General features: G+C 45.7%; 1 protein-coding gene across 1 annotated transcript in view; it reads right to left on the minus strand.

Moving 5' to 3' along the window:
* MNS1 (meiosis specific nuclear structural 1) overlaps positions 1 to 27598 on the minus strand; it is a 206095-nt gene that overhangs the window by 83622 nt on the left and 94875 nt on the right. Inside the window, exons 5-6 of the mRNA XM_078684605.1 lie at positions 27283 to 27512; positions 16786 to 17002 (exon numbers count right to left, since the gene is read on the minus strand). Of these exons, the coding sequence (XP_078540731.1) occupies positions 16786 to 17002; positions 27283 to 27512 (447 nt within the window). The remainder of the gene's footprint in view (positions 1 to 16785; positions 17003 to 27282; positions 27513 to 27598) is intronic.

Consider the following 27598-nt stretch of genomic DNA (forward strand, 5'->3'; position numbering starts at 1 on the left):
CTGTAATCCTAGTCCTCTTTCAGGGGTATCCTCATCAAAGTCATAAGCACTAGAATATTCCCGCCCATGCGCGGGACCCCGGAAACACAATCATATATGTGGCCCACATATATGTATATATTGGCACAGTTCCGACTCGCTTTTGGGCATTTTGAATTTAATTGACTTGCACGGCAGCCCTGCCGTGGAGAGCTGCACCATCCCTTCAATTGTGGGAGGCTGGAGTCGGAACTGTGCCAATTTCATCAGCACTTCGGAGGAGCTTGAATATGAACAGGCGCCAGCTTCAAAGGCCCACTGGGGGCAACAATTGGATTTAAATGTGGCATCTAAACAGCTGAACCCACTGAAGGTTCCATTGTAAGTGACTCTGTCGATGGACTACAAGTCCCAGTATGATCGTGACGCACAGTCCAAAGCCCACTGGGGGTATTTAAATGAGGCATGCTGTGAGAGAAAGCTTCCAGAGTCTCTCTGCTGTTATTTTTGCTAATCACCCATGATTTAGAGGCGGAAAGCCTCGAAACTCGTTGGGACACTTAACAATTTTTTGAAAGATGTTGCCTGTCTTTGCATGGAAATAAACTGAAAAGTTTTCCTCTGACGGCTTGTGCGCTCTCATCGCTTTTGATTTGTTCAAACGCTCCGTCCATCATCCCCTTTTGTATCGCTCATCGCTTTTGGGCATTTTGAATTTAATATATATATATTTATATATATATAAAATAAAATAGCAAATGCAGCCTTACATACAGTAGAGCTAAATAATGCTGTAAGGACTCCCGATTATATCATAACGAATACATTAGAAACAGGGAAAAACTACAGCACAGCATGTTTGAAAACTGTTTTAAGGCTTAGCACTTAGCACAAACTCTCAGATAGGACTGAAAGCATTCACAGCTCCCAGGCTGCATTGCAGAAAACATAGCCTAAAAAGGCCGAAAAGCTAACTCATAGCAACCACAGTATATGGCGCTTTAGCACACAGCGCTTGGATCTCACTTACTCTGCGCGCTGATGTTATTGCCACTAGGAAAGCGGTCTTCCATGTCAAGTGCTGTAATGTGGCTTTATGAATGGGTTCCAAAGGAGGACCCATCAATCTAGAGAGCACCAGATTCAATTCCCAAGGAGGAGACGGAGTTCGAACAGGGGGATACACTTTCTTCAACCCATGTAGGAAATCCTTAACCACCTGCAATTGGAAAAAAGAAGGTTTGACGGGGGACTTTCTGTACGCCGCAATTGAACACAAGTGAACCCTTATAGAGAAATATTTGAAACCTGCTTTGTCTAAGTAAAGGAGGTAAGGAAGAATGACCTCCTCCAGCCCCTTTGTAGGATCAAAATGATTACACACCATAAGTAGAATCTCTTCCACTTGAAAACGTACGACGCCCTCATGAAAGGCCTCTTAGTCTCTTTCAGGATGCACATGCAGTCCTGCGGTAGATTCAAGTGTCCATATTGCAGGACCTCAGGAGCCATGCTGTCAAGTTCAGTGAGGGAAGGTTGAGATGGAGAATCCTCCCGTCCATTTTGGTCAGCAGGTCCGCTCTGTAAGGTAGTCTCTTGTGGGGAAGTACCTACAACTGCAGCAGGTCCGGGTACCACCACTGACACGGCCAGTCTGGAGCTATCAGAATCATCTTCATGTAGGATCTGATGAGCTTGGACACCACCTTCGGGATCAGAGGCAGAGGAGGAAAGGCGTATGCAAATGTTTCTGACCAATCCATCAAAAGCGCATTCCCCCTTGTCCCTGGATGGTGGAACTTGGATGCGAAGGCATGGCATTTTTTGTTTTGGTCGTCTGCAAATAAATCTATTGACGGATGACTCCACTGATGAAAAATATCTGCCACCACCTCGTTGTGTAGCACCCAGTCTGGCTGATCTTCGAAGTGCCGACTGAGCGCGTCTGCTCGCACGTTTTGCACCCCTGGAAGGTGCACTGCCACGATGGAGAAGTTTCGAGCCAGAAGCCAGTGCCAGATTTGGGACCATTGAGGGGTGTGAACCCTCTGTTGGTAGCCCTTGCTTTGGTTGGGTCTGTATCTACGTTTAAACTCCTTTTTCTTTTCCAATCTAACCGCCTTGAGGGTATCTAGCTCGGCTTTCATCCTGGCCGTTTCCTCATCCGTATGGGTGTCAAACAGGGAGGAGCCGGAAAAAGGTAGGTTTAGGATCCTCTGTTGAGCATCTGGCTTAAGAGCTGTTAGTCTCAACCTGGAGGACCTCCTAGCGCAAAACCTATGCGCATATGAGTGAGCTGACAGCGTAGCCCCATCCGCTGCTGTGATAATCACTTGGTTGGCTAAAAGTGACCCTTCCTTGATGACCTCCTCAAAATCCCTTGTATCTTCTTTTGGAAGTTTTTCCTTGAAGCGGTCCAAGGAGTCCCATAAGGCTTTGTCGTAGCGACCTAATAGGGCTGCTGAACTAGAGACCTTTCGCGATGATGCTGCATACCTGCAAACCTTCCGTCCCCAAGAGTCCTGGGACCTACTTTCTTTGTCCGGCGGGACTGATGAAGATGCAGCTACTGCATGAGTTTTTCTCGCTGCCGCAGTTATATAGGCGGGTCTGATTTTAAGAACACAGGGTCTTTTGCTGCAGGCTTGTATTTCTTTTGAATCCTAGCCGGTGCAGCTTTAATCGCAGCTGGTGTGAGGAAAATGTCCATCACCGGTTCCCGAAGACCAGGAACCAGAGGGAGCAACGGACGAGATGCTGCTCTCTGATGTAGATTCTCAAAATTAACTGTCGTTGCCAACTGAGGAGTAGACATTTCGATGTTCAGCTTCTGAGCTCCTCTCTGAAGCACATCATGGTACATGTTAATGTCATCTATCGGTGATACTCTTGACAAAGGGCTATCCGAGAGAGTGGGTGAATAGTCCCTCTTCGAGAATCGAGTGGATGAGGAAGCCCATGTAGGTGACCTTCTCCTTTTGCGATGGGAACTAGGTCTGCGCTCCCGTGACCTGCCAGCACGTTCCCTAAGTCTGGGCGAGGGTGATCTAGCCACTTCCTGAACCAATCTTCGCACAGGTGATCTGTGAAGAGGACTAGTATATTCTTCTTCCGATCTGGATGCTCCTGTAGGATCTTTACTCCAGTGATGGAGGGGAAGGAGCCATCTCGGGAATAAATGAACAGCAGGGGAAGCCTCCCTGTGATGTGAAGGAGATCTATGACGTGGTATGTCTGAATGCCTTTCTGGCGATGCAGATGGTGAATGCTCTGGTGATGGGCATCTCGAGGAGTGAGAAGATGAGTATTGTGACGCTGATTCTGTCACTAGAACCACAGAGCCTTCTCCAGACCTCACTGATGTGGGCCTCGATGTCGGGCGTGTGACCTGCTCTGACTGAGCCCTTCTCGACGCCGACCTGGACCTCCTTCTCGACGTCGATTTCCGGCCTGGTGTTGGAACCGGTCTCGATGTCGACTCTCTGTTCCTTGACGTCGAGTGCCTTGCAGATGACGCCGGAGTACTTCTGTGCCTCAACGCCGAACGTCGGTGAGCCGATGACGGCGGAGGGCTTCTGCTCCTCGACGCCGAACGTCGCCGTGCTGACGAAGGCGAACGGCCTCTGCTCCTCAACCCCGATTGTTGCCGTGTTGACGACGGCGGAGGGCTCTTCTTCCTCGACAACGATGGCGGAGGGCTTCTGATCCTCTACGCCGTTCGTCGCTGGGTTGACGACGGCAGAGGACTCCTGCCCCTCGATGCTGATCGCCGTTGTACATTGAGATGACGACGGCGGGGGACTTCTGCTCCTCGACGCCGATCATCGTAGAGTTGACGACGGCAGAGGTTCACGATTCTTCGACGTCGATGGTGAATGAAGAGACGTACCTGAATGACTGTGTTCTCTTGACGGCGAGCGCGCCATCAATGGTCTTATTTTGGACAAATGACCCACCGGAGAGCGAGGAATTTTGCTTCTGGATGAAGATCTTGCCCTCCTAGAGCCCTTCCTCACCGGTGACCTGCCTCTGGAAGATGATTTATCCTTTTCTGCCAGCCCATAAAGACGGATCCTTTCTCTATCTTTTAGAGTCCTTTTGGATAAGGACTGGCAATGAGGACAAGTCTTGGGGACATGATCCTTAGGCAAACAAAGAATACAGACTGCATGAGAGTCTGACCTGGCCTTCTTTTGTCCACAAGAAGGACAAGGGTCAAAAAGAGATGGCATTTTGGAGTGGAAACAATGCCAAATTCTGTCAAAAAAAGACAGAACCTTACTTCAAATGATGAAAGACGTTGAAGTAAGTCAACATTTTCCAGAAAACTCTAGATTACTTCTGACTAAAATCAGAAAGAAGTGGAGCTGTGTAACCAGGGTCCTTCCTGAAGGAGCCAGAAAGAACAACTGATATAACGGTCACCCCTGAGGCATGATGGGAAGCTGGGGGTCATGAATGCCTTAAACGCACTGTGCCAGTTTATTTCTATGTTGCTATGAGTTCGCTTTTCAGCCTTTTTAGGCTATGTTTTCTGCAATGCAGCCTGGGAGCTGTCAATGCTTTCAGTCCTATCTGAGAGTTTGTGCTAAGTGCTAAGCATTAAAACAGTTTTCAAACATGCTCTGCTGTTATTTTTTTCCGGTTTCTAATGTATTCTTTATGATATAATGGGGAGTCCTTACAGCATTATTCAGCTCTAATGTATGTAAGGCTGCATTTGCATATATGTATATATATAGATATATTCACTGAAAAAACCATAGGTTATAGACCATATATAGTTAGGAAGTAGCATTTAAAACACCTTTTTTTACTGACACAAAACCATTGAAATTCCATATATAGTTAGTTGTACTAACTATATATCGCGCACCCACAATCCACTGCTGATCATGTCACATATTACATCATTCATGACATGGTCAGTGACATCACTGATGACATCACTGATGACATCTCAAATGACATCACTGATGACAACATCCAGTGACTGTATGTTTCTGTAAAGTTAAAATATGTCTTACATATTGAAGAATGAGTGGATTTATAAGTGTCTGGATGAAGGATTTATTAGGTGCATGACTGACTGTATGAGTGACTGATTAAATGTGTCTCACTGAGTGCATGGGTTAGTGACTAAACTGTCTTAATTTGTGCATCATTATGTCTGTTGTTCTGTAAACTGCTGCATGTGTTGATCAGTAGCTATATGAGTAACTATATGGGTTATTGGTTGATTGCCTAAGTATTTGTATGGGAGACTGAGTGTGTGTGTGGGTGGCTGGGAGGTGTATAACTCTGTGCATAGATGTGTGAGCAGTTGATTCACTAGATGTATGGGTTCAAAAGTGCATGTGGAAACACCTGTATGGGCGGTTGACTGTGTGCATGAGTGTATTGGTGAGTGAATGGATATCTAAGTGCTACATGTCAAAGTAAGTACATATGTAAAACACAGTACATGTGAGAGTTGACATATATAAATAACTGTGCATAAGAGCCAGTGAATGTGTGAGTGGCTGTATGGATCATTGTGAACTTGTATCAGGGATTGTATAAGAGAGTAAATATGTGTTAGTATATGTTTGAATAAGTAAGGTGTGTATAACTGTATAGTTGAGGAAATGGAGGTGTGATTGATTCTTTGCATGACTGACTAGGTGTGTGAGTAACTCCATGGATGAGTGACAGTCTGTGAGTGTCTGTTTACACTGAGTGTATCTAAGGTTATATTAGAGTCTGAAGAGGTTCATCGTATTATCACATGAATGATGTCATCAGTGATGTGATCAGTAATGTCAAATGAGATGTCATCAGTGATGTCATCAGTGATGTCACTGACCATGTCATGAATGATGTAATATGTGACATGATCAGCAGTGGATTGCGGGTGCGCGATATATAGTTAGTACAACTAACTATATATGGAATTTCAATGGTTTTGTGTCAGTAAAAAAAGGTTTTTTAAATGCGAATTCCTAACTATATATGGTCTATAACCTATGGTTTTTTCAGTGAATTTTCAAGGTTTTGTAAATGCTAATTCCTAACTATATATGGTCTCTAACCTATGGTTTTTTCAGTGAATTTCAATGTTTTTTTGATAGCAAATATCATAAGCTGTCGAATGTCAAGTACGTGGTAAGTAAAAACATTTTCGTGTTTATGCACACTGATCTGCTTTGAATGCTGCCCCCCCCCCCCTCATTTCTATTAGGAGTACTCTCTCTTTGCAGATAGTGAAGGGTAGTTAACGCAGGCCTTTGCCCCCGTTGTAATCCGTCTTGCCTGCTTCTCTCTCCATTTGATTGATTGTTATCCAAGCATTTACTGTTTTAGAATTGGTTCTCTTTGGTTCATTCTCTATTTACAAACAAGCACAGAGTCGCAATACTCTGTTTAGTCTTTGCAGATAGTGAAAAATCGTGTAAAAAAACAAAAGGAATCGAGCAAAATCAGTAGGCCACTAATGGGATCTCTTTTTGACCTCGCTAAAATAGAAACATTAGGAACAACCCCTCATGAGAAATACGAAACTAGTGAGATGAACTGAGCTCCACACCATGATGGCTGCAAGACAGCTCGGCTCCGCCACCCACCCCGCCCAAAATAACGATAAACTCTATGCAAATATTACAAATATATACAACACACCAGCAAAGTAACAGGGTAAAACATTTTATTAAATAACTATTTACATAACTATTTTATACTTTTTGTTGCCCGATCCGGCTAGCTCAATCGATCGAGCATGAAACTCATGCACTCTGATAGTTCAAAGTTTTGAGGAGTGCTTGTTAGACTGTCTGAAGCTTATTTGCACCTGCTACAGCTTCACTATTCTCAATGTAAGTGGGGGCTGTTTGAGGACGTGACTGCATTTGAAAACAATGTGATGCGGTACCTCCCTGAACCGCTTTACGGAGGCCCCCGAGGGACGGTGTGATGGCGCGGACTCGGAGGGGGCGCTTGGCTCCGGCCCCCTCCCCAAGTCGTGTTGCCCTGGTGTGGCCTGAGATCGCCCCCGACATAGGTGGCCGGCTCCCGGGGTCAAGCGGAACTTTTTGCCTTTTGGTGACTCTTCCATTCTTGACCTTGTCCCACAATCCGTTTGACCTAAAGACACGCTGTAGTGGGGCGCCCCTTTACCGTTTCAGTTGCCATTCCGCCCGCTTTTGCTACACTGTGCCTCTTCCGCTATTCAGCTGTTTACCGCCCGCTCTTGCAACTACAGCGTCTCGCTCACCATGTAGTTGAGTTGCTCCCGCTCTTGCGGTGCAGCGATAGGCGGCTGCCACAGGACTCTCAAAATGGCGGCCGGCTCTTCAGATTTGGGCGTGGTCCACTAAAATGGCCCAGCGACACCTTGGAACTCGGACGCTTGTCTGCTAGGGCTTGGGCTCCATTCTCGAAAGCGTCCCCTCAGCCTTGAAGATTCTACAAAAGTCTTGGGGGCCCCCGACTCCCGCAGGCTTCTGGTGGGGAGCGGCTGCCATGATTGCTCGTGGAATGGCCACAACGGAGCTACGAGATGGTGGTGCTCTCATGCTGACGCCAGCTTCAGTCTGAAACATCCAGAAACACTGTAGACTACCAATTCGATCAGTTCTGGTAGCGCCCAACGTGACCCGGTAGAGAAGAACTTGCCCTCCTCTCTTTGACTGATGGTTCTTGTTGCCTGTCCCTTCTGTTGTCATTTAACAGAACTATTTAGCCTGCTGAAAGGGGTTGTGTTCCGACCGCTGGTTGGTGGAGACATTTTGACTATATTCTGGACCTGCGTTGTCGCGTAATGCGTCATATGACGCGCCGCGTTAGCGCATCCGGAAGTGCTCCGGTGCGCGAAGCGCAGCTTCCCGGAAGCGATCCGGGGCGCGGCGCGCAGCGCGTAACGTAAGCATAACAGGTCATGTGACTTGTTATTAAAACTTTTCATTGGTTCATTTTACTTTTCTTATTCTAATGATGAAAGGCTTGGTCATATGACTTAAAAATTACACTTTTTATTACTTTCGAACATTATTTTTTCTTAAACATATATGCTATAATGTTCCAGGCTAATGTACTTTCCCGGAAAATTTACAACTGTCCTGCAAGTAAAATATATTCCTTTTTCGAGAAAAAGGGCGTTTCTTCGTCCCATGACGGAGCCGTTGAGCAAAAGAGGCTCGGCCTGCTGTCTTAGTCGCCGATACGCCTGAATATCAGATTCTTATTGATCACTTTATGTTGCAGGAGTAGAAAACACAACAGCCCTTGACCATTTATCTTTACTGCGTTCCTGCGTATTATACCTTTTACCCTTCATGTAATTGGACTGCTTTATTTCACTTGACTTTTACTGATTCGAAAACAGTGACTATTATTAAAAACTTTACCAATGTAAATACTACTACCATGTTTTCTTTTAAAAACCTTTATTGTGAAAATGTCAGTATACAAATACGGGCCTATAACCACGTGGGCCGGCCACGGAGCAAACTGTAATCGTATATGATGAGGAGACATTTACACTGTAGAGGAACGTAACGGGCGGGCCATTAGGTTGCAAGAACTAAGGTGTCTAACAGTTGCTGAATCGGTGGACGTACATTTTATAATTAAAATACGACAGGGCCAGTTACAATAAAATAATCTAGATATACATTTGCGGGCAAGTACCATGGGTGACGTTAATTCGAACTTTCAATAGTACAGTAATCAATAACACATCAGAACTTAATATCAATAGGGATGTCGAAATATTCAATCAATTCTCGTCCCTGCCCGCCATGTGCTTCAAAACTGCATACGTATCTCGTGATATCAAGGTTGTGCAACCAGTACACAACAAGGAGTTACGAGTCCCATTTATTCCGGCGCCATTTTGGGCGAGGACGGGCAGGTCCAGGATATAGTCAAAATGTCTCCACCAACCATCGACTATGATGATGTTCATATGCTGTATTTATTAGAGTAACACTCATCTGTCCACATGAAATTAATTTGCCACAATCTAAACATGTCATTTTAATCTTTCCAAAGTTCTTCTGAATATTTGGGACCGTTTCCCTTGCCTCTGATGCTGTCAGTGCCACTTCTTTGGTGAATGTACTGGCAGGTCGGGGGTTGTCCTCCAAATCTCTCTTTTGTGCAGCACTATAATTAATCGGTGCCACCTCTCCATATGACGATGCATGGTATAATTACCATAACTATATTTTTTTTCGGTTCCTCTGGAGAGTACATCGTGGCAGATGAGGCAGGTAACGTACCGGGCATTTACCTTTTTTGCATGTAGAGGAAAGGAGAAAAAATTCGAGCGTCCGAGTTCTAAGGTGTCCCAGGGCCATTTTAGTGGACCAGGCCCAAATCCAAAGAACAGGCCGCCATTTTGAGAGTCCTGTTGCAGCCGCCTGTCGCTGTAGCAGCAAGAGCGGGCGAAACTCAGCTAGACGGCGCTCCACTGCAGATGAAGTGCCTCAACCTGGAGAGGCGGGAGAGGCTCGTTTGCGCCGCCTCCCCCCCCCCCTTCGGGCACCCCACGCCGTCTTTCGGCGCAGCATTGTAGGATGGCCACACCAGTGCGGCAACTTGCTAGACACCACCTCGGTGCCATCCGGATCTCGGCGCGCCACTGCAGATGAAGTGCCTCCACATGGAGAAGCGGGAGAGGCTCGTTTGCGCCGCCTCCCCCCCCCTTCGGGCACCCCACGCCGACATTCGGCGCAGCATTGTAGGATGGCCACACCAGTGCGGCAACTTGCTGGACACCACCTCGGTGCCAACCGAATCTCAGCGCCTTGTGGTGTCTTCCATTCCGAAAATATTGTTGGCAGCATTTTGAAAGGAAAGATAAACAGCCGTTTGTGGCCCTCACTACACCGTTCTCCTAGTGAGTCTCACATTGTTACATTTAGGAAGAATGTTGAAGAGTAGTATGTTGAAAATCTGAAGCCATTGTTCTACAAACTCTCAACCAGCCTTGTATGGAAAAATCCTGAAGAATGTACAAACTGAAAACCAGTTTTTGTCTGTATAGCATCAGCAGCAACGCTTGAGTCAGCTTTGTGTGAAGCCGCCATTTTGATTCAATCAATAGCGTCCCCCTGCACACATTCAGGGACCTGGTCGTGTCTTCAGGTCAAACGGATTGTGGGACAAGATGCACAAAGGAAAAGGAAAAAAGTTCCGCCGGACCCCGGGAGGCGGCCGCCTATGTCATGGGCGATCTTAGGCCACACCAGGGCAATAGTGAAGCTGCAGCAGGTGCAAATAAGCTTCAGACAGTGTTACAAGCGCTGCTCAGAACTCTCAACTATGACACCACCTCGGTGCCATCCGGATCTTGGCGCCTTGTGCTGGTTCCGGCCTATTCACACATCGGTCCGCTACTGACACCACCTCACAGGCCAACGGGGCACCCCACGCCGACTTTCGGCGCAGCATTGTAGGATGGCCACACCAGTGCGGCAACTTGCTGGACACCACCTCGGTGCCATCCAGATCTCGGCGCGTTGTGCTGCCTTCGGCCTATTCGCCACAAGTGCGCACGCTGCATAGCGAGTGAAACACCAAGGGGCGCCCCACTGCAGCCGAGGAACCTCCATCTTGGGGGCGACGCACAGCATCACATTGCTTTCCAATGCAGTCAGATCCTCAAACAGCCCCCACTGACTGACGCGAACTCACAGGCCAACGGGGCGCCCCACGCCGACTTTCGGCGCAGCATTGTAGGATGGCCACACCAGTGCGGCAACTTGCTGGACACCACCTCGGTGCCATCCGGATCTTGGCGCGTTGTGCTGCCTTCGGCCTATTCGCACATCGGTCCGCTACTGACGCCGCCTCACGTGCCAACGGATTTTCTACGCTTTTTATAGCCCTATGCCGCATAACAGGTCATGTGACTTGTTTATAAAACTTTTCATTGGTTCATTTTACTTTTGGTTTCCTACTGATGGAAGGCTTGATCATATGACCTAAAAATAATACTTTTCATTGGATTAGAACATTTTTTTTTCCCAAACGATGAAAGCCCCACCTTGTTTCTGGATGTTTCAGACTGAAGCTGGCGTCAGCATGAAAGCACCACCATCTCGTGGCTCCGTCGTGGTCATTCCGCGAGCAATCATGGCAGCCGCTCCCCACCGGAAGCCTGCAGGAGTCGGGGGCCCCCAAGACTTTTGTAGAATCTTCAAGGCTGAGGGGACGCTTTCGAGAATGGGGTCCAAGACCTAGCAGACAAGCGTCCGAGTTCCAAGGTGTCCCAGGGCCATTTCAGTGGACCAGGCCCAAAAAGGAAAGAGCCTGCCGCCATTTTGAGAGTCCTGTGGCAGCCGCCTATCGCTGCACCGCAAGAGTGGGCACAACTCAGCTGAATGGCGGATTTTGGCACAGTGTACCAAAAGCGGGCGGAATGGCAACTGAAACGGTAAAGGGGCGCCCCACTACAGCAGACGAGCCTCCACCTGGGGAGGCCCGTTCACGCCGCCTCACCCAACACCCCCCCCCCCCGGGGCGCCCCATGCCGTTATTCGGAGCAGCATTGTAGGATACCAAAACCAGTGCGGCAACTTACTGTACATCACCTGGGTGCCATCCACATCTCAGCGCGTTCTGCTGCCTTGGGACTATTCGCACAACAGACCGCTACTGACGAGGCCTCCCCCCGCACCCCCCGGGACGCCCCACGCCGTTTTTCAGACAAAGGGGCGCCCCACTACAGCAGACGAGCCTCCACCTGGGGAGGCCCGTTCACGCCGCCTCACCCCCCCCCCCCCTGGGGCGCCCCACGCCGTTATTCGGAGCAGCATTGTAGGATACCAAAACCAGTGCGGCAACTTACTGGACATCACCTGGGTGCCATGCACATCTCAGCGCGTTCTGCTGCCTTGGGACTATTCGCACAACAGACCGCTACTGACGAGGCCTCCCCCCGCACCCCCCGGGACGCCCCACGCCGTTTTTCGGAGCTGCATTGTAGGATACCAAAAACCAGTGCGGCACCCAGGTAACATCACCTGGGTGCCGTTCAGAACTCAGCACGTTGTGCTGCCTTGGGACTATTCGCACAAAACACAGCTACTGACCATTGTTGCTTCTTTTTTCAAAAAAATGTTTAAATGTATTTACTGTTTTTGTTGCGTTGTATATATTTATAAGTTGTTAAAGTTTTATAATCCTACTACTTTGTTGGAGTGCTATATATTTTTAATGTGACACATAATTGTAAAAACTTTGATGTACAAAGAGGCATCCCTGGAATCTTCCGCTTCAGGCTCGGTCCCCTCCCCAATCACAATACAGGATGGTTTTCAGATAGTAGGAATGCGTGTGGTGTGACGGATCTCATCGGGTGGGGGCCTTGATCTACTGTAACTCCTTTGAAGAGGGATGATTCTTTACAGCTGGGGCCATAAACTACATCTGCAGGGCTAGGTGATAGCCTGGGACCGGCCTGGACAATCGGACACAGAGGAAGAGGAGTGTCAGAGGGTGCGGTAGTGAATAGGGCGAAAGGGAGGTGTCGGGCGGGCACAGGGTGTGATTCTCAAGGAAGAGCAGCGCAGATGGGGGGAGGTTTATTGCCCATGCATATACAGAGAGCGGGGGTGACCAGTGCCTGGGGGAGATGCTTGCGAGGGTGGGGAGCCATGCTAAGGATCGACAGCGTGCAGAGAGTGGGTCTGGTCAAGGCATCTAAAATGGCTGCCATGCACGACAAAAGTGTGGCATTTGAAAAAAGGCAAGATGGCGCAGACAATGTTTATCAACACTTCCTGATTTCCTTCAAATCGAACGTTAACAGACGTTATCTCTCCCACACTACCGGTCCCCCTGGGCTTAAACGCCGAGATGGTAGGGACTGCATCCCGTGGAGATAGGCCGAGACGTCACTCAGCAGAAAAAAAAAAAAAAAAAAGTCTATAAACATACAATAAGTTAAAAGTCAATCATTCTTGTTTCCTTGCAGTACGCTCCCCAGTCCGCTTTCCGTTACGCGTACCGGGCGCACCCCACGAAAAAAAACTTTTTTTTTTTTTGCCCCGCGGGGCCCTTTTAAAGCCTCCACATCAAACCTAGGGGGTCAGGGAGGATCTACTATACCCCCTTATGGTCATTTCCCCCTTTGTTTTGGCCTCCTCTTGTCTCTCGATCCTACCGAGAGACAAGATGGCGGCCGCTCCGGACTGTTTAGAATGTTGACAGACACCGGAGAGCCAATCAGCTTCGCTTCGCGAAGTTCCGTTACGCGTCAAGTACGCGAACCGGAGCGCTACCCGGAGCGCTGTCGCAGATATATATCTTTTTTTGAACGTTAATTTCTCAAAATCCACTGGAGCACATATATTGAGACCTAGCAAAGGTACATCGGGCTAACAGTCCCTACAATTTTGCCAAGTTTCGTGCAAATCCATTCAGCCGTTCGGGCTAAAAGTGAGGCCAACCGCCCTATGGAAATTAACATGGGAAAAACGCGTTTTGGGACCCCCCTTTTTTCTCTGCCCCCCCTTGACGAACCCCCCCCCAAATTTTCAGTGGCTGCTCAGAAACAAAATGTTCCATTTTCCTGAAAATTCCAGCCAATTCCGTCCACAAACGCCAAAGTTATTAGACATAGAATTTTCAAAAATCCCATAGAGAAAAAATCCTAACTATATATACCTACTGGCGACCGCCAGTAGGTAATATATATATATATATATATATATATATATATATATATATATATATATATATATATATACACACACATACATATCTGTGGGCAACATACATGATTGCGTTTCCGGGGTCCCGCGCATGGCGGGAATATTCTAGTGCTTATGACTATTGATGAGGATCCCCTGGAAGAGAACTCTATTCTATTCTGCGGAACTTACCTTCAGGGAAATACCAGACACATGAAACGCATTATGTCCGAATTTTGTGGCGCTTTGTGCGATTAATCCGAACATCTTCCCTAATGTTATGGACTTACGTTCTTGAAAGAAATCCTTGATCTAGTCTTAAATGTATACTACCCCAGCACAAGAAATCTTATGATCAGATGGAGTCACACTAAAGGTATCCAGGAAGGAGTTTGAGCTGAGAATAGATGATCATAAGCAAATGAAATGTTCATATATGAAAACAAGACAAGCCAACATAAGATCCAGCAGTGCCTGATCAGAGAGATAAGATGTAAATATGTGGTCACAAGAGTATATGGGACATTTGACAATGCAAATAAAGAGGCGAAGTGACCTTTAGAGAAATGACCACAAAGATGATAGTCATCACAACACATAGATGATGATGATCTTTACAAACTCTGGCTACTATGGCAATGACTGGATCACCATGGACCCAACATTCTCTTTAGAACTTTAGAGTGATAAGGAATTCCTCTTTTTTACCCGTAGACCACCATCTTTATCTACTCCTATTCTCAAGTATACTTGCAAACTTCTGGGTTTTCTCCTTTCCCATCGCCTACTGATCAAGATTCCTTTCTTAACTCTTCATTAGGACATAACACGTCTATTTTAATTGGCGGGAAACCTTTTTATTGGAAATCTTGGAGACACAGAGGTTTACTTTGGAACCATCAACTGTTTTCTCAAAATAGGACCTTGTCTTTTTCTGAAGCTAGTCAATTGTTTCATTTACCCCGTTCCTTTCATTCCAAACATAATCTAATCTCACAGGCCCTTTTAACTGCTTACACTCAAATTCAATTAAACCTGATAACTCCCAAGGTTAATAATTTATTGGCCTTTCTTCTTTCATCTCCTAAGGCATCCAATATTTATACTCATTTACGATCCTCGCAGCTCATTAGAACAAAGACCAAAGTTGAACTGTCCTGGGAGGAAGATCTGGGAGTGGACTTCTTCTCTGTGGAACAAAATATGGTCTAAAATTAGGAAAACTTCTAGAGCGGCAAATGTAACGCAAACATTGTTTTTTTATCTATAACAGGCTTTTGCTGCACCCGGCCGTATTACACAAATGGCGTGTCACAGTACCAGACACTTGTTGGCCCTGCTCCTCTCCATTAGCTGATTTAAAACACCTGCTTTTTACTTGCCCTCACCTACATAACTTCTGGAGATCTGTTTGGGGTCAAATTAACTCTATCTTCAATTCCAATTTCCCTTTCTCTAACACACATCTATTTCTGGGTAGTTTATCCCCTATTTGGGAGGGTCATACTTCCAGTACCAAGATTGTAGACGTATTGTTGGCAATTGCCTTTCAACAGATCATTAAAAATTGGAAGGACTTCACAAATTTATCTTTCCAAGCTTGGTGGTGTGCAGTGTGTTATCATTACAGACTGGATACAGCATGTGTTCATCCATTTATCTACCCATGAAGCGCTCTATTGTATGGTCACCTGTTACATTGTTCATTGATTACAGTGCTAAACGCTCTTTCTCTTTAACTCCTGCTCAACAAGAAGTTGCTCGGCCTCCATGATATTCCATATCTCCGATATTATTTTATATTATGTTGTTATATTTTGATTAATGCTACGTTGTTACATGGATGTTACTTGCAATGTAATGTTTTATTATTATATTGATATTTTTCATGCCTTTTCATTCAAACTTTGATATGTTTACATAATATTTTTAATTTTTATGTTTCCCTCTTCTGTACTCCCCCACCCCCGCCCCGATATTATACTGTATCACTTGTTTTCTTAATAAACTTTCTTTTGGAACTCAGAACTTTATAGTGACGAATATGTAGTGTTTAGTACACACTTTTTAAGTACCCATAAATACATTCATGACAAGATTTTCTGCCAATCCAGAAGACAGGAAGGACAATGAGCCTGGGACTGGTCCAGGGACTTCAGTGCAGCATTCTACCCTGGCATGATGGTGATCAGGAGAACATATGTCTGTTTCACATACTCCTGAGTTTGGTACTGCAACAAGATTGCTGTAGATGGCAATCCTACGAAGCAGGGTTGGCCGATACTGGTCCTTCCTGGTTCCTTTGTTGTTAACTACGCCTCTTGCTTCAGTACAGAGGCAAAATGCACTCCTTCACTTCTACTTGTGGCAGGACTTACTGCTCATCGACCCGCAAGCTTTCTGCTCATCAATTGCCACGGGCAATCAGTAGGGATGAAGTTAGACCCCTAATTAGAATAGGAGAATGGAGAAGGTCCATCTCCGAGAATGCCCCATAGGGACAGCTAGGCTCCACTCCTCGGCACAACCCTCCTCAGAAATAGTGAAGTGAACTGAAACTTGGTTTTCCAAATAGCACCAACAAAACAAAATAACTTGTTAGCACAGTAAGTTAGCAGCAGAAAGCTCAGAAGCTTTATCACGTGATGCAATGGAAGATGTAACAAAAAACCCAGATGGGAACTGGAAATAAAAACAAAACTGTTAAGGAAGTCTTATGAGCCAGAGAGGGGGCTAGTCCTCTTCCACTTGGTGTCCCCTTCACTGCACATTGACCAAAAAACAGAAGGGTTGTAAGACCTTGAACATTTGCACTTCCTGATGTTCCTCTCATCTCCCTAGGGCTTGCATAGGGCCAGTGAGGGTGTGCACATCCATAAATCTACACACTTCCGTCCTTGACTTCCACTAGCCAGGGATAGGCACATGGTTAGAGGGAGACCCTTGCACCAAGGGAAGCACACAGAATACACATATGCAACCGATGACTAACAAGGCACAGAAGTTATACAGAGAGATGCTGACAATGTTTGGTAACAATGCACACGGCTTAAAACAGAAGTGTTAAGGCAAAAGCTTCCCAAGCGGAACAAAAGCCGACAAACACCAAAAATCAGTTTTCTTAACGTACCATATTTTGGAGTGCAAGTTTCCGCTGTTCCCGCTCACGGACTTCAGCCATTCGATCTTGTTCTCTGCGCTGTTGCATGTTCGCAAACTCCAAAATTTTCTGGTTTTCTGCCTCCATTTTATGACGTTCCATTCTCCTCCACTCTGCCTGCTGCAGTTTAAACTCCTCTATGTATCTTTGAGTTGCACTCATTTTTTCAAGTTTTAGCTGTCTCTCCCTGTGTCGATAAAACAAGTGCATTTTTTATATTTCAGAGTAGCCTTGTGAGGTTGCATATCGACTTCTACACATACGTTTAATTACTGTAAATGTGGTCCCTAGTTGGACGTTTAAAAATGTGGTCACAGGAGTGTATGGGACATTTGGGATTGCAGGTTAAGAGGTATGAGTAACCCTTACAGAAATGACCACAAAGACGACAGGCATGACGACGCCTAGATGATGATTTATCTTCACATAAGCTCCAGCTACTATAGAAGAAGGTCCTAAATCTGATTTCTGAAAATAAAAGAGAATAAAGGAGAGTGCATGTAGCGTTGATCTTTGGCATTTGTGAATCCTGGTGGAACTGAACAGATAAGGCCAAGACGGGCTGGCTTCAGCAACAGACAGAATGCACGGACTTTGCAAGGTTATATTTTTCTGATTCTGTTCAGCCCTTGAAAGAAACAAAAGTATCAGTAGTGATAGAAATAGACAAAGTGCATGTATTCCCTAGCACAGAATACATACTCGCTACTGAGAAGTGAAATTACTCTTCCAATAACAGCATGGCACCAGTGCAGAGAAGTGCTGGTACTCTCCCTTTCAAATGAAAATAGGACAGGTACCCAGCACCTGTGTGTACCTGCCCAATTAAAGCACTCGTAACAGAGCAGAGGCCAGATGGCAGCAACTCGCCCACTGACGAGAGGCGTAGGACGTGCAGGTCGAATGAGTGACAATGACAGCGCAGGCTAAAGTCGGAGATGGTTCTCAAGTGTATCATTTTAAAAGTGGGTTAAGAAGTCCATCTAAAAAAATTGTGTTGAGGTAGAGTATGAAACACTTTTTTAGGGGTATGACCTTTATTCGTTAAGCATGTGTTCGCTGTGAGCGAATGTAAATGCACACTTTCAAAGAAGAGGGTAAGGTGGGCAAAAAGGAGGTATACTGACAGGCACCGCTGAAGGAAGAGAAGAGACGACAAGCCCAAGAGGGAGAAAAAAAGCAGGAGGACAAATATGATGACGGTGGGGCTATTAGTGGGGGACTTGGAGGAAGAAAGAGTGGGAGAGAAAAATATAGAAGCGAGGGGGTGGAGAGCTATCATGGCGTTTTGTCACAGAATAAAATATCCATATGCAACCACAGCAATGCTCCAGGAAATTAAAGGGAGCTCTGATTTTGGGAGTGATCTTGGCAGTGCCAAGGTTGGTAAATACACACCAATAGTCCACCCCATCATACAAGCCCAAAAGCAGTTTCAAGATCCACGACTCGGTCTAGAAAGGTCTCTGTACCATTAGTTTTCGACTTTCTTTGAACCTGGTAAATTGAAATGCCAGATCTGCATGCAAATGTACCTCCTTTTCAAAAGTGCCTCACCACCCTTTCCTGAGTGCGGGCTATAACATGGGGAAGGTTTGTGGAGGTGGGAGGATGATGGGAATGAAAACCCATTATGCAACATTATAAACATAGCCATTTGGCTTCAAGACACATTATGTGACACCGGACACCCACCATGTGCCTTTTGGCGCACACCAGTACTGCTGCCTGGTCTATCAACAGTAGCAAGAGGGTGATGGAGGAGAAGGAAAAGTTCAGAGCAGGTGATGAATAATGGCTGCAAGTACCTAAAACTCTGATTAGATTCAGTTTGACAAATGGGAACAACTTGAAGGAAACAAAGTCTGGATCCTGTTTGTAGAGTGATTTTTTTTTTGGCGTAGGGGCGGGGGGACGGATCTGGGACACCCAAGAGTATCTCGGCAGGGAACTAATGACCTGGATGATGTGCTTTTTTTCTTCTCACTGGAGTGCCCCAGTAGTATCATATTTCAAGTTTCTTTTGTGCCCCACGGGCCTTAAAGATAGGATTTTCAGTGCAGTTTTTAGAAACCAGGCCTGTGTTCTTTCAGACTTCAAAGACCTGTAGCAGTTATCAGGCAAAGATGCCCACTTTGCAGCTAGATTTGGACGGGCAGTGAGAGGGAACAATAAGCACTTCTGATCTGAATGGATTCACTAGTCTTTGGGATCCAGTCAGCTTGCCTAAAATCAGGTGACAAAGAACAGGGTGAGCTTGAGTACTCTGATTTGGGGAATGGTGCATTCCTTCGATTAGGTGATGAAGAGGGCAAGAGCATATGTTTGTTTGTCTACAAGGACATGCGAGCAGGGTGGGAACCCTCCTGGGGTGGCTGTCATCAGACATGTTGGATTGGACATTACTTCACAAGGGAATTCCGAATCCTACGTCAACGTCTCTGTGCATATTTATGCACAATGGGGTGCTGATCCTTTTGGGTGAGAACAAAGTAGAACATGAAATGCGACACCTAGCTCTCAATGAGCTTCATGCCCATTAATAATTTCTTTTTTAATGTTACCCGGGACAGTATTCTACTTCTTTGTTGAGCCCTAATTTACAATTCGCTCACCCCGAGGACTGGAGGATGGAGAACTACATTTTAAATGCTCCTTCTGATTGCTCATTTCAACCACAAGAGAGACAGAGAAGAGGCTAGATGCAATAGTCAGTCAAGTATAAATTATGAAAATCTGGAGAATGTTACATTAAGCAAGGATATTTACAAAACAATGTTCATGATTAGATAAAAAGTGATCAAATTTTTTGGAGCAAACTGTACAATTAATAAAAATATAGGATTCAAATGAGAACCAGAGACGGGGTGAATACAGTCATAAATAAGTTAAGATTTCACGGAGATGTATGCTTGATGCTAATTGAAATATCTTATTTTATAGATCTACCGGTATAGGCAAAGGTTTCTTGGTCCTGATTTACTAGGGCTTACATTTCTTTCACAATTACCTACTACAGCTACATCCCTTCTTCCCCTCTCTGCTCTTCTTTTTTTTGTAATCTCCTACACAAACCTCTGGTTTCCTTTTCTAAATTGGTATGTTTTGTCATTTCATATGAAAATGCAAATAAACTGTAATAAACTGTAATAAACATATCTACATCATAGGATCTTCAGTGAGTGTGTGGACCCAGAACACATTTCTTTATAGTTCATTTCATGGAAACAGAATCAAGGAATGTCTTTGTCCATGAATCTGCTTTATAAATCTGTTGGATGAAAGCCTATAAAAGCCTAACTTTTCATGACTGTTCAGCAGAGCACTCCCAAATTTGTGGTGAAGTGGTAAAAAGATGACATGAAAAATATAGCCTTAAGGCTTATATTTAACAGCGATAGAATAAATGGTGCCTTTCTCTTTTAGAACCTGAAAGACACCTCTTTCCAGAACGCTTTGTATTGGCAGTTGCCTGTGTTACCCAGTTCTTTTTTCCGAGGAGCCTGAGAGAAGGACCCCAGGAACACTGCTATTTTTTTAACTTCATTCTAAAATTCTTCATTGAAAAACAATTATATTTATCTCACTCAACATCTTTTTTTACAACTGTCAAGTGAATCATTTTTTCACCAGTTTTTGGCTGGATTTTCTGTCAAAACGCAATCCCTCTTCTCCAAGTCTCCATCATGTAGGAGAAAGAAGGCTATGACAGATACACAAAGTGTGAGTAGTAGGTCTGTTTCCCTCTCATTAAGTCCCCAACTTTGAAATCAGTAAAAAATGTTCTAAAGAACATTAAGAGACAGAGAAATAATCAGACTGAGAGTCCTGTTAGAAGCCATGAGGGTAGCTTCCATGTAATTTCCATCCCCTGGAAAAAAAACACAGAGGTAGAGCGATTAGAAAAAACCCAACACTATTCTTATCATCTTCACCGTTAAGATCACTGATGACACCATTGAGACCATCGATGCTGACCTGCTCACCATCAACGTAAGGATCGACAACCTCAGACTTCAATACTCTGGTTGGTCAATGTCAACATCCTTCACTGTCGAGAATTCACCGATCCTTGGAACACACCTTATCATCATGCCATTGACTGCACTGCCATTGAAGAGTAGTGTTGACATCGACAAGACAAAAACTATCAACATAACTCTCACAAGAGTCAAAGGATTGATCTGTCACCTGCTACAGTACAAACAATATATTCCACAGCATCTCAGGCTGGAAGATCCTCATCTGTAGGGGGATCAAGTTCAGTCCAGGAAATGGCACAGAGACGACTCACAATCGACTCCTCCTACATGCAAATTGACAAGCGGTTGGTACGATGGGGGAATAGCTTTTACTGATATACAGAAATATTATTGGGCGTCACAACCACTGTTCTCCTGAAGGTGCGCGCTTCGGCGCCCGCGCACCTGACACTACGAGTGTGCAGTGTCTTCTTTGGAGCACGCACACACACAGCACATCCCCTGAGAGGCAGGTGTTCATGTTAATAACAGCACCTTGTAGAAGCACGACGGGTGCTGCGATCAACATTTATCACTTCCACTGTTGCCAAGAAGGTGCACGCTTGGTCTCAAAACTGGGGTGGCATAGTGAGCAAAAGAATGATGGATTTAACCCAGATCTCTTGACTGGGGGTGCTATCTGTCCGCACTCCCATGCCAAGTGTGAGAACGTGGCCCCCTGTATTCCGCACCTCCAACAGCTTGTATCTGGATGTATTCCCATGTGGTGTAGTTGGTAGGGTGTGCGATATATTCTGTGTAAAAAGTTAAAGTGGATAAGCCATAATCTATAGTTTGGTGAGAGTTGTTCTAACTGCGAGCAGCAGAACAGCCATTGTTTGTCCGTGATGGCTATTTCGATGTCTTTCTCCCATTCCACTTTAGATGTAGGAGAGATAATTGGGGAATCCCTTTGTGTTACACTGTAAATGCTAGTTATTAATTTACGAGAAGAAGGGTTGGACAGTATATTTTCTAGCGCCGGTAGTGTCGGAGCCTCTTGAGGGAAGCTCTTATATCGAGCAGGGCATGCAGATCTAACCTGGTAATACAAGAGCATGGCTGACACTGTAGGTGGTTGTGAATCGCACATCAGTTGTAGTGTCAAAAATGTCCCTTCTGGGTATAAATCTCCACCCTTATCCAGTGCATGTGTCTTCGCTCGCAATGTTGCCGCTCTGTTCTTTAGTGGAGTTAATAGCAGGGTTTCTTCCTAGTGGCGTTGAGGGAGCATATAGATCCTCCTGATTGGCCCTCCTTGCAATCCACCTCCAAGCCCACCGTGTAGTTTCTACAGTATCTATTTCCGAATTTGGTCTCTTATAAGGCTGATACACCGCCGTGTTAATCGGGATGGGAGCCACTCTAGCTATTTGTATTGCCACACGAGGCTGGTATGGTGTTGGATGTTGCCAGAAATAAAGGCATTGTGCCTGTGCGCTGTATGCGTATAGTTCGAAATCCCAAGCCCCCAAGCCCCCCTGAGTGAAGGGAAGTGTCAACAAATTCCATGAAACTCTGGGTTGCTTACCCGCCCATACCAGTTCGATAATGTGAGAGCTGAGTTTTTTTAAGAAATGTGTATTCAGCGGCATTGGGATATTTAAGTACAACAGTTTTGGTAGGATTACCATTAGTAATGGCTATACGCCCAATCAAGGAAAGCGGCAGCTGTTTCCATCTCTGTATTTTATCTGCTAACCAGTCTATTACTCTACCATAATTGGCTAGCCATATTTCCTGCAAAGACCTGCTCACCCAGATCCTCAGGTATTGTACTTCTCCACTCTTCCATAGTATTGGGAATTCCGTTTCAAACTGATTTGTTGTGTCAGTTAGAGGTACTATCATGGATTTCAACCAATTTATTTGAATGCCCGCTAATCAGTTCTCTCATTACCGCTTCAAAGTTTTCCCTAGGATTCGTCAAATATACTATCATGTCGTCGGCATGCATCGAGATCAATAGGCCTCTGGATGTAAAGCCGATGCTCCTGTGAGTGTGATGTTGTCTGAGTCTAGCTGTCATTGGTTCCGTGGCTATGGCAAACAGTAATGGCGACAGAGGGCAGCCCTGCCGCGTGCTTCTCGTTAAAGCGAATGGTTCCGATATCTGCCCGTTCACTCTGACTCTCGCCATTGGACTGGTATACAGAAATTGAATTTGTTCTATAAATAAAGGGCTGAGCCCCATACGGGACAATAAGATAAAGTTAAACTTCCACTCTAAGGAGTCAAACACCTTAGTGGCGTCTAATAACACAGCTACTGCCTGCACATGAGGGTCCAGATAGTGTAGGAGTCCAAACACGGTTCTCAAATTGTGGGACGTCGAACGCCCCGGTATAAAACCAGATTGATCTGGCAGCGCTACCTGTGGGAGCATTGATTGCAATCTATTAGCAATCAATTTGGCATAGATCTTGGTATCCAAACTGATTAGCGACAATGGGTGATATGAGTCTGGCATTGTGGGGTCCTTGTCAGGTTTCAGTAGGGCTATTATGGTGGCCTCACGTAGAGTGGGGGGTGGGGGAGTATGCACGTTTCCATAGCCTCAAGATACATCTGCAATAGTCGAGGCGCAAGGATATCTACGTATTCCTTGTAAAATGCTGCAGGCAGCCCGTCTGCTCCTGGAGCCTTACCAGCTGGCATACTGCTGATCACTTGTCTAATGTCGTCCACTGTAATGGGAAGTTCCATATATTCCCTCGCCCCATTGTTCAACCATGCCAGTGCTATAGTGTCTAGGTATTCAACTATATCTGCCTGAAAAGGATTGGATTTCAAAGTATACAATGTTTTGTAGAATTGGGACATTTCCCGTAGGATTTCCGGCGGCGCTCTCCCTCCCTCCCCTTCTTCATTCTGTAATTCAGTGATGTATTCTGCCCCAAGGTAATCTAAGTAGGCCTGCCAGTGTTTTCCCAGCTCGTTCTCCCTCCCCATAGCGTCTCGCCCGAGCGTGTTTGTGCAAATATGCCATTTCCCTTTCAGCCTTTGCCTGATGCTCTGTCAATTTAGCTCTAATCTGTGCTGTGATTGCAGGGGAGGGAGACCGAAGTTGCAATCGTTCCAGCTCCCCAAGCTCGCGCTCTAGTCTATGTAAGGTGTTCCTTATATCCCTTAGGACTCCTGTTTTAAGCGCTATACAGTCTCCTCTAACCGCCACTTTAAATGCTTCCCACAACGTACCAGGTGACTCCACTGTACCTTCGGTCAGCGTAAAATAGTCCTCTACTTTCCCTCTAAGCTCTTCTCGAAACACTTGATCTAGCAGAGCACTTGATGGGAATCGCCAACTAAACTGTGTAATGTAAGGACCTGGTATTTTAAGTGTCAACTGAGTGGGTGCGTGATCAGATAGAGTACGCGGGTGATGCCTAGCAGAATTTACCCACATATGCAAGTCCTTGGAGACAAGCCAGAAGTCCAGCCTCGACCATGCATTACGGTGATGTGTCACACATGTGCCTTCTCGGACCGTAGGGTGTAGATCTCTCCAGGAGTCCACTAGGTGTAGGTCTTCTATGATATCTGCCAGTAGCGCGGCCGCTTTTGGATGATGTTCACGGGACGCTCCCTGCCTGTAAGCCACACCCGAAAGGACCACATTGAAATCGCCCCCCACATGACAGCCATGTTGTTCATTACTTGAACTTTCTGCCATATATCTGGAAAGAATTCCGGAGTGTCAGTGTTTGGGCCATACGTGTTTATTATCACCATGGGCGTGTTATATAACGTACCTTGAAGCAGAATGTACCGTCCCTCCCTATCTATTATCGTGTGATGCGTCTTTCACTGGAGTCCTTTGCGTATAAATATTGCGACTCCCCTTGAATAGTTCGAATATCTGGCCTCCATCACCTCTCCCCATCTATTATTTCCAACCATGCCTGCTGTTGCACTCGTCAGGTGTGTTTCCTGTAGTAAACAGAGGTCCACCCCATGCCTCGATAAGGAAGAGTGTACCAGTCTTGTCTTCCTGCGGTCGTTCAACCCTCTAATATTCCAAGTGATACATGTCAGGGCAGTCATCGCAGAAGTATGGGACCATACATATGCGACCCGGCAGGGATCTAAGGCAGCTTAAACCAGAATCAGACCACTGGGTAATGATTATGTAGTGTAATCTGGCACTATTCCTGTGACTATTGGCAGCCATTAGCAAACCAGTGTATGTCGACCGTAGTTTACCTAGACCTTCTAACCCAAACCATGGCAGGTCCCCAATAAAGAATTCAACCCCCTTCCATCCCCTCCCACACCAACCACCAAATAGGTTGTGAAATATCCACCCCAACTCCCCACAATTGAAATAAAATATCCCAAATTAGTGAACCCAAGGGAAACATCCCAGGGGGTACGAGAGGCCACCAGCAATACACCCCTGCACTTGTGGCAGGGTGGCCGAGCACTTTACGCGACAACTCAAACCTTGAAGCACCACAAAGTTCCATTCTTCCCACTGTCTTGCAGGGGGACTATTAGCGAACTTATTGACATCAGAAATTTGCTCGCACGTTCATAAAGCGGAGTGTCATCCACCCGGCAGGTAAAGAGATTAAAGGAGCACTTTGACAGCTCCCGCCAGTTGGAACCGGAGTGTTTGCTTTTGCTTGGCGGGAGCCGTCAGCTCCCGACAAGCAAAAATGTCCCAGGGATGGGCACCCTGGAACATAGCAGGAGGCAGCCCTGGGGGTTGGCATTCCCCATGACCATGCATGGCTCCAGAAGGGGAACCGTGCAGCCCCCCCCATTCTGTTTGCACAGACCGCCCTGGGGAGGTAGCGGCCCAGGGCAGAGAATGGACTGGGAGGAATCCACGTGGCCTACTTCCTTCCAGAGGGGGTGCTGGTCCCAGGGTGGGTGGAGGGGGGTCCACATGGCCCACCACTCCATATTAACATGAGCCCATGGGTGGCCCAGGGGGTTACGTTAATATGGAGTGGGGTGCCCCGGGTTGCCCCAGGGTCCACATGGACGCCCCCGCAGCTTAGGGGATACGTGCGCCCCAACCTAGTCTTTTTAAGTTATAGCCCAAGGAAGGTGGTGGTGCCCAGGGGCTTGACAATTAGCCACCATCGTCGAAATACAAATTTGAATTTCCTTAAATGTCTTAACTACTACTAAACAGATTTACACCAAATAAGTAAGTGTGATCTACGTAACAAAATCTACCTTTCTGCCACATTCGGGGTCATTCTATCGAGTGGCTTGGGCTGTAGTCGTGTTCAAAGTTCCTATGGGAATTAACATGGGAAACACACTTTTTTTGCCCCTCCCCATTTTTTATTCTCAGCCCCCGCTTGACAGATCACTCCGAAACTTTCCATGCACAACAAGACTCACTACGACATTTTTTTGGGACATTTTCGTGAAGATATAGGCAAGTCAAAAAACCCTTTTTCTATGGAAAATGGTGCAGGAAACCACACTGTGCAGTAACAGAACTTTACCAGTAAGGATCTGCAGATTTGTTAATATTTTACATGGACATTGGCTGTGAAAACACTATTTAGGCAGAATTGGGAGATGTGCCATGCCTTGCTGCAAACTCACAATACTGATGCATTCTGGGGCTGGAATATTAAGCCACATGACCACTTGGACTACATAAATATAATTGCGCTCACCTGTGAGCAAGGCTTAAGGCTGAAACATGTAAGGATTTAAAGAAAGCATTTCATGACAAATAAAGTCAGCCTCTCAGCAAGTCGCTGTTGGCTCTTTTCCTTTGGTGGCAGAACCGCAGTTTCCAGGATCTCCATTCCTGATGTTCGAGCCCACTCTGCAGAACTGGGGGCCCCCGGTAAAATTGAGGTTTTCTTGGGATATATATATATAACGGACCCAAGATACTTTCGGCAAGATGTTTTATTTAAACCTCACTCCTCACATCGATGACGCCTTTCGGGCAACAAGTACCCTTGTTCACATACAGAGCGCAGTACGCCATAACTTTTTTATAATTGCTTAGTACACACCCCCTCCTTCCGTGTCACCTGTTAATGAACAGGGAAAAGATACTACATTCAAGTAACGTCTAATTCACAAGGTTGATGTTATTTTTTCATTATTTCATCATTTCAATATCCAATGATCGAAGACATGTTAATTCATTACTAATGCAAATAAATAGTCTAGCAAACATGGATAAAGAGAATCATTGATGCTGTCTCCATGAAATATTCTATATAAAAATGTGTTCTGGGGTCCATGCAAGCAGGGAATTATTGACATGTTTGGACTACCTTTTCATTTGGATGGTCCCGGATAGCACCGCTTCTATGAGTAACTAACATGATGACCAGGTATTGTGCGCTTTGTGATAAATGTGATACAATTTCTTCTGCCCGGGATTCACTACTTAGAGACAACATATCATAAGACTTTATAGGCCAGCAGATCTGCATAGGAGACTTAGAATGGAACTTACGTTTGGTCTTCTTCATAGATCTTCCTCACAATTTCATCAATGAGCAGCTTCTCTTTCAGGAACACCTGATAGGCTTCTTGTCGCTTTCGTTCCTTCTCCTCAAGCTGCATCTCTAGCTCTCGTTGATAATTCATTTTCTCTACATTGCGCTTACTTCCCATGGAATTCTCCTCTTCAATAGCTTTTTCCTGTGCCTCTTTCATTCTTCGGAAATATTCAGAATCACTTTTCTGCACAAATACATCGTTTTTGAAGGTAAAAAAGAAAATGAAGAGTGAGGCGCTATTGCACAGATTCACATGATTAACTGATCAAA

The sequence above is a fragment of the Lissotriton helveticus genome, chromosome 3_2 (assembly GCF_964261635.1).
Source record: "Lissotriton helveticus chromosome 3_2, aLisHel1.1, whole genome shotgun sequence".
In the NCBI taxonomy this organism is placed as follows: domain Eukaryota; kingdom Metazoa; phylum Chordata; class Amphibia; order Caudata; family Salamandridae; genus Lissotriton; species Lissotriton helveticus.